Genomic DNA, 7,500 nt, shown 5'->3' with positions numbered 1-7,500 from the left:
GTAGGTACCACGGTTCCTTGGCCGCACGGCTACGGACGTGCCTGAGATGGTTGTGCAAAGAACGCGCAATTCTGCGGCCAGAAAATCCCCTTTTTTAAGGGGTTCAAGAAGGAGGTTATCAGGCCGCTTTAGAAAAGCAAATATATGTGTCCCCGTCAAAGGCACAGGCGAATAAGAAGCGTGAACCGGGCGGGGTTTGTAGCTACCAAATCGAGCCTTTGGTGTTGTTGCGAACAATAATGGTAAGTTAGAAATGGCGTGAGATCAGCACAACCCGCTGAGTATGAACAACTCTTTGGAAACAAAGACTCTCCATCAATAGAAACGGCTAAAGTTAAATGCAGCTGTGGAAATTACTTCGAACGATTGGATAAGCCTGGGAAGAAATATAGTTGTGCTGATCGGCCACTAGAGATTACCAATATAAGGATGATTCTATACAACCGTGCACGGAGCAAAACACTATAAGTAGGGTTTCGCTAAGCAAATGTGACGTACGCTTAAGTAGCCATGCAAGGGATCACTATCAAACATAAAGGCGGCATCTCACAATTTTTACTGGTTGACAGCTAATCGTTGGGTGCAAAATCAAAGCAGCTGGGTAAGTGCGTCATCTGGCCAGCATAGAAATTGGTCTGTGCAGCGCAGTGTCAAGCAGTCCAACCATAATAAGGATTGGTACTGGCAGGTTAGCAAGGGAACAGTGGCAACTTCCGACCCTGTTACGGAGCCTCGCCAGAGGGATCCGTTGTACAGAGGGATGGGTCGTGTATGCGACATTGGGACAAAACCATATTGTAAAAGGAAAATTGAATGCATGATTGTAAGCTTCCAGTCACCGAGTCACTGACATTAACACCAAACTACCGATGAAGAAATAATTGAAATAACTCTTAGTGAAAACTGGTAGTTAAGGAGTAGAAGAATTCTACAATTTTATTCGTAATTAGCTACTGCGGACAATTCCTAGACCTGGAGGGTTTGCGAGTTGTGCATTGTGCAAAGTGGCTATAACCGAGAACATGGTGACAAATTTGCATCTCGATTTTATTCAAAGTCTCCGTAAATTTATGTCTGATCTACCGTATACGTTTTTCAAAGACAAAGGAATTTTTTCCTTTCAGTTGTATTTTTCTCGCAATTCCAAAAGCGCGACGCCAACCTGACAATCCAAACGAGCAGCTTGAGGTAGGTAACAAGGAAGCTCTTGTGAGCATTTCCTGAATTAAGGGTCAATCAATGCCCCGGCGGTGGTTTGGCACGGAGTGTGTGATATCGGAGAGATCATATATACACAAACACAAAAGCGCAGCATAACAAACCACCCAGCATGACGTATCCGGCCACCACATGCGTTTTCATTTGTCATGCATACAAAGCAGACAACCCTGACTATCAGTCATCCCGTCTAGTCGGAGGGTTATCCGGAAATGTAAGAGTTCACCTGACTCGAACAACCAAGGAGCAAACAACCTCCTAAGCAGGGTCTCATTATGGTAATTGACTTGAGAATTATCAAAGGAATAGTAGGAGTCGAACGTGCGTGCGATGACAAAACAACAACTGGGTATTAGTGTGAAACAAAATCCCAGGCAGGGGCACACTACAGTTTTGTTTAAGAGTGAGCAGCCCACGGGATGAAACAGGTGCTGCATTCGTAACGCATCTGTATAGTAAGTTGCTTGTGTCTAGTTGAAATGATCCATGATTGTACAATTTACTGTGATTACAAAGAGTGAGGAGCTACGACCGCGTTTTGGGCAATATTAGTTAGAGCTTCGCAAAGCTAAGAATCTGACAGTAAACGCAGCAAAGTAAGCAGCCCAATGATGAAAACTGGCCTGAAGGAACGAAAAATATGAGTTGCTTAGGCACACAATATCAAGTTGGAAAGTTAAATGGCAGACTGAGCATGGATTGGTACAAAAGTAATGCTAAAGTGTAAACTTCAGACGCTTTTGTAGCGGATTTACACCCTATGAAGCAGATGCAGGTGTGCAGCGGAAGATTCGCTGCTTAAGAATTAGATGGGAAAGAGGGATTATCAACGAGGACAGTCAGGATGAAAGGTCTTCCAAATGCTGAACAATTTTACATGATCTACACAAAACAAATAAGTTCGCAAGTGAATGTTGCTAGAAGGAGCACAGCCTAGAATTACCTGGAATATAATTGGAGGCACGTGCTTGGTGAGAGGCAAATCAGTTCTGTCAGTGGAAAGGCCATACCCAACACCGTCCTGAATGCCTAAGTAAGACTATAGTGCACACCCAGTGCGGCAGCCAGATCCATAGATTATGGTGGAAACAAGGGACGGCTCATTAGTCGACGAGGGGATCGGAGGCATTATTGCGGTTATTATAGGGAAGGCGGGAAAATGTGCATAAGGAATCAGTGGTGTTAGTCCATCGATAGACAAGGCGCTGCGGAAGACGTATGGCGGACCCTCACAGTTGTGAGGGATCCGGCCCAGCGCTGTTTTACTGAGGCGTTCGATCCAGTGGCTTTGTTCCCTATTCCAATACGTGCATCCAGTTTCACTTCCACGGTTCACTTTAAACGGCAGTTACCCGCTGCATGCCTTTTGAAACGGACGTTTCTGTGTTGGTGGCCTTGCTTGATCGGATGACATATCTGACGACCTGCGTTCATTGGTTCATAGCCATTGATAAGACCACATGATGCATCGTCACCTTGCAGATCCGGCCGCAGGCATTAACATAATAAACTGGCATGGTATTTGGGTGACTTTCACGGGGATCGCCTTAATGCGTTGCACACAGGTGCTTACACTGACGCACCAACTATCAACCTGTGCCAGTGTCTAGGACCGTTCTTCATATGCAGGAACTATAAAACAGTCACAGGAGTATGCCCACCTTAGTCCAAACCTACTGTCAGCTAAATCCACTTGCAGACCCAAAAAGTCAATTGTGGTAAAGTACTGACATATTCTCAAGCGCAAGCCAACTTGGACAAATCAAAACAGGTAATGTGTTACTTCGGACGAAGTTTGATTCACTAATCCTACACTTACATCCTTTTGCTATAAGTCGCCTTGTCTCTCAGGCCTACAGCACGACAACTTAAAATGCAATTTCCTTTACGTTCTTCAAGTGTATGTTGTTACGGCTATCTGCGTTTGAGCTTGAGTCACGCATGCCAATCCACGAAAACGACCAAATCTGATTTATGGAATCACGGTACTATTGCAAAGATAATAATATACATATTCAACAAACCTCAACGGATTCTCGTCTGCAGATACCGTAGCGTTACGAAATAAGGCGGTACAATCACCAGCCTGAGGATAAAGCGCAGATCACCTCGCCTCAAGATCGATATCGTCACAACCAAACGGCGAGCAACCGCAAAAACCACAACGTCTGTCCAAAGGCCTTAAGAATTGTAAAAATAGTTCAGTGAAGCAAGACGGTTTCAGTTTATCTGGTCAAGGGTGATAAGTATGGGGATTGGCTGTCACACGGGGTTGGAACATGGAGCACATTGTTGGTAAGCTGTCTTCTACACCGCCACCCAAAATCCCAGTGGATTTTCCTCCATCAAGCTATGGTCATTCCTGGCTCAAATATTTTACTTACCCCAAGTTCCGAGTGAACTTACAGCAGTACGCCAAACGGAGCTTCCTCACGCGCCAACTCCCAGTGGTCTCTCTGTATGCGATGAGTTCAAAAACAGTTCAAACAGTTCAGCGCGCGGCTCCCATCTCCTTCCACCACCCCTACTCGCAGCCCTCTATCAAACTGATCTTACGCACATCCCTTCTTAGCCAACCCTCCCGTGCGCGTAAAACTACGGTCCTAAATAAACCGTCGCTCGATGTTTCACATTCATCAACCACGCCTACGGGCCACTATTCCCGAGAGAACGTGCCTGATTGCACCAGGATGACATCCCCTTTCCTTAAGTTCCTTTGGGATTTCTGTTCTTAAAGCAGAGGTATGTACTCCTTCATCCAGCGCTTCCAAAATACTTGGGCCAGATAGTTCACCTGTTGCCAACCTCTCGTATACCTCTCTGTTATACTTTCCGGCACAACTCCGTGTACCCTATTATTGAGAATGAGCAAGACACATTCGGTGTCAGTGCCGGCTTGTCGAAATAGTTGGTTTGGTTGGGCACAATAGGGCGTCTATTCATTACTCGCTCTGCTTCCGTAAAAAACGTTACTAGTTCTTCGTCGCTCGGATACTGCTCATTCACTGTCGACCTTAGTATCCGTCTTACGGAACGTATGAGACGTTCCCATACACCGCCTCTATGGCTGCTCAACGGTGGGGTGAATTCCCATTCGATGTTATACCGCATTAGTTCAGCGCTGATGCGGGAATGCGAAAGTCGATCTATGGCTCGTTCCAATTCCATCTCCGCTCCAAAGAATTTAGAACCGTTATCACTGATAACCATTTCTGGGACTCCCCTTCGTGCTATAAAACGCATCAGCGTTTTAATGAAGGCTTCAGAAGATAATGAATAGGCCATTTCAAGGTGCATTGCCTTTGGTTGTAAGCAGGTAAACAGGCGGTCGTACATTTCTCGGTCTTTCTTCCATTCTTAACTGATAGCAGTCGAAAATAGTCACACCCAACTATCTTGAAGTGATGCCAGCCTGGCTGGACCCTGTCGACTGGAAGTGGCGCCATAGCTTGTCGTGAAGCCGGGGTAAGGTTCCTTCGGCACGTCCAGCAACCGTGCAGCACCCGCTTAGTCATCGATACTCCTAGAACGATCCAATACCTTTGGCGCAGTTTGGCTAACGTATGCGATAGTCCACAGCGCCTATTCAGCACGAGGGCATTCCAGACTATCAGCCTCGTGACGTTATGCTTCGGGGGTAGTATGATAGGATGTTTAGCAATATGCGGCCACAAAACATGTGCAAGTCTACATTCGCATCATAAACGTGAACAAGTTTCACGCAACGGGGTATTTTTGGTTCGCCTAATGATTTCATACTTTCCAACCATTTCTGCTACTCCTCTGAGTCCTCATCGCTCAGTTTATCATCTCAATGTAGCTGCTTTTTACATAGCTTTGGTAATAGTACTTCAGCTGGCAAACGCAAAGGGGCTACCAAACCCAATGGATCAAAGAGGGGGGAGATGGAGTACAGTATTCGCCTTCGAGTAAGCGGTCGATCGGGAAAAACGAAGGTGGAGCGAAATTCATCCGCTTTAGTGTCCCACTGCAAACCCAATGTCCTTTCGGCTGTCTGAAAGGCTTCATTGGAAAGCACCGATGACGAGACATCCGACTCACGCACATTACTTAAAAGAGACTCTCTATTGCACATCCATCTTCTTAAGTGGAAACCACCCTTTGATAAAACTCGACTAAGCTCACGCGCTAATCTTTGAGCCACGTTCACATCAGGTAGTGATGCTAAACAATCGTCAACGCAGAAGTATCTATCTACTGGTTGTCCTATTTCAGTCATGCAATTCGTTCCCCAAATTCGTTCCCCACAAAATGGTGAGGACGTGGCGCCAAACGGATGGGATGTCATTTGGAGTTGCTTGGGCTCGCCGGCAAAGCCTTCTGAGTAGTGCACCCCTGTCAGCTTCGGGAACCTTTACTTGCATGAACATTTCGGAGGTGTCTGCAGCCGCATCTACATAGTTATTCCGGAATCGCAAAAAAAACCTCCCGACAAATTCGCAGAAGTGTCGGGACCTTGATAATATCTATCGTTCAGGGACACATTCTCAAACTTGGCCGCGCAATCTAAGACGACTCGGAGCTTTACTGGTATCTTCGGGTTCAAAACGGGGTGATGTGGTAAATGCCACTTCCTTTCGTTCCCTGATTTAGATTGATGAGTGGGTACAGGTTCGAGGTAGCCCTAAATGATGTTATCGTTCATGCATTATTTGTATCGCGCTAACAAAGACTGATTCTTTGAAAAATGTCTCCTCATGTATTGCAATCGAGAATGGGCTAGATGATAAATGTCAGGAAGTCTTTCAGCCGTTCTCCACGGTAATACTACTTAGTAATGACCATCCTTAAACACTGAAGACATTTCAACGATTCGGAGCGCTTCTTTGTCTTCGACACTTTGGCAGACACCCGGAGTCTCTAGATCGTTGAGATCGGATTCATACAGGGCCATTAGATGAGCAGTGATGTCACCATCCTTCATACTTACATGGTGCAGTTGTCTCCAGACCCTATGTCCTATAGACAACGGGCCAAGTAGAACCCAACCCAAGGGTGTCTTAACATCGCAAGGTTCCCTTTGCTTGCCCAACCTTTTCTCCATTGGCAAATTTGCCTCTGGAACGTCTTCTCCTATCAATATTCTCACACGCCTCTCTGGAAGCTCCACAAAGGTAGTATCCTTCAAGTGATTATATTGACTAGATATCTTCGTTGGGCTCATGACTGGTGGGCTGATGGGCAGACAGCGTATTGAAAAGGCTTGTTCGGCCGCGACGGTCTCACCTGAATCTACCGATTCAAACCCGATTCTGAGACTTCCAGCCTCAACAGTAGAGGTCCCACTCACTGTTGATAAATTCAAAAATGTTGAAGCGCCAGCCAGACCAACCTCATCAAGTAAGTGTTTCGTTACCATTGTTACTTCCGACCCACTATCCAACAATGCGTACGTGAGAGCGCTGGCTTGTGAACCATTCACACTAACCGGTATGACGCCAGGGCAGGTTCCTGATTCCGTCTTAGATGTCGAGTTGCACAAACCAACCAATGTGATTTGTTGGCATCCAGTGTTACATATAAAAGATGGCGGTGAGATCCCAAGCAGTTCCTAATACCACACTTCTTAAGAGAACCGCATTTGTTACTGGCATGGCCTGGTTTTAGGCATGCAAAACATACCCGCTTCCTTCTCGCCACACGCCATCTTGCTGGCGTTGGCAGGTCAGTAAACCTACGAAATTGCGCCAGTCTGTGTCTTCTGTCGCAAAAAGGGCACGAGTCATCGGTTCACATCTGAATGGCAAATATGTTATGGCGACTTTTGTTGCCTACCAGATGATGCCGCGTCATTTTACACTTCCCGACCAATATCAGCCATATCAGTCCACAAAAGTTTGTCTTACTGAAATACAACCGCAACCGCCCGCTTTGTGGTCCAACGTGACTTTGAGAATTTTGCTGAGTGAAGGTGGTTGTGACTGCCGGTTGGCTATAATAGACTGCTGCTAACCATAAACGTGAAGAAACATTTCAGCTACAAACGCTGGACTATTATATTTACACTTGTGGATTAATATTTCGATCTCAGGAGATCTGGAATACCAGGAAGATGGAACTATTCTTGGTGGTGGTGGTTCACGGAATATAGAACTAAGGAATCTTCTATTTTGAACTGTGAGTCAAGATTTACTCGGATTTTCCCCTTGTGACTTTGTTTTCGGCTTACATTATTAATTCGTTATGCTCACTATTGACTCCATAGGGCCGTTAACCACTACATAATTGGTGAGCCCGACCGTTTGATAACCTCAACCTCAC

At 45.9% G+C, this 7,500-nt stretch overlaps 1 protein-coding gene across 1 annotated transcript in view; it reads left to right on the top strand.

Moving 5' to 3' along the window:
- Positions 1-6,401: 6,401 nt before the first annotated feature.
- Positions 6,402-7,500, top strand: part of T265_10426 (hypothetical protein) — a gene marked incomplete at both ends in the record, with an annotated part of 24,816 nt that continues 23,717 nt past the window's right edge. The window contains one exon of the mRNA XM_009176795.1: positions 6,402-6,579. Within this exon, the coding sequence (XP_009175059.1) occupies positions 6,402-6,579 (178 nt within the window). The remainder of the gene's footprint in view (positions 6,580-7,500) is intronic.

Source organism: Opisthorchis viverrini, assembly GCF_000715545.1.
Source record: "Opisthorchis viverrini unplaced genomic scaffold opera_v5_369, whole genome shotgun sequence".
Lineage (NCBI taxonomy): Eukaryota > Metazoa > Platyhelminthes > Trematoda > Opisthorchiida > Opisthorchiidae > Opisthorchis > Opisthorchis viverrini.
The sequence above is the reverse complement of the archived record's forward strand: the minus strand, read 5'-3'. Positions and strand labels throughout refer to the sequence as shown.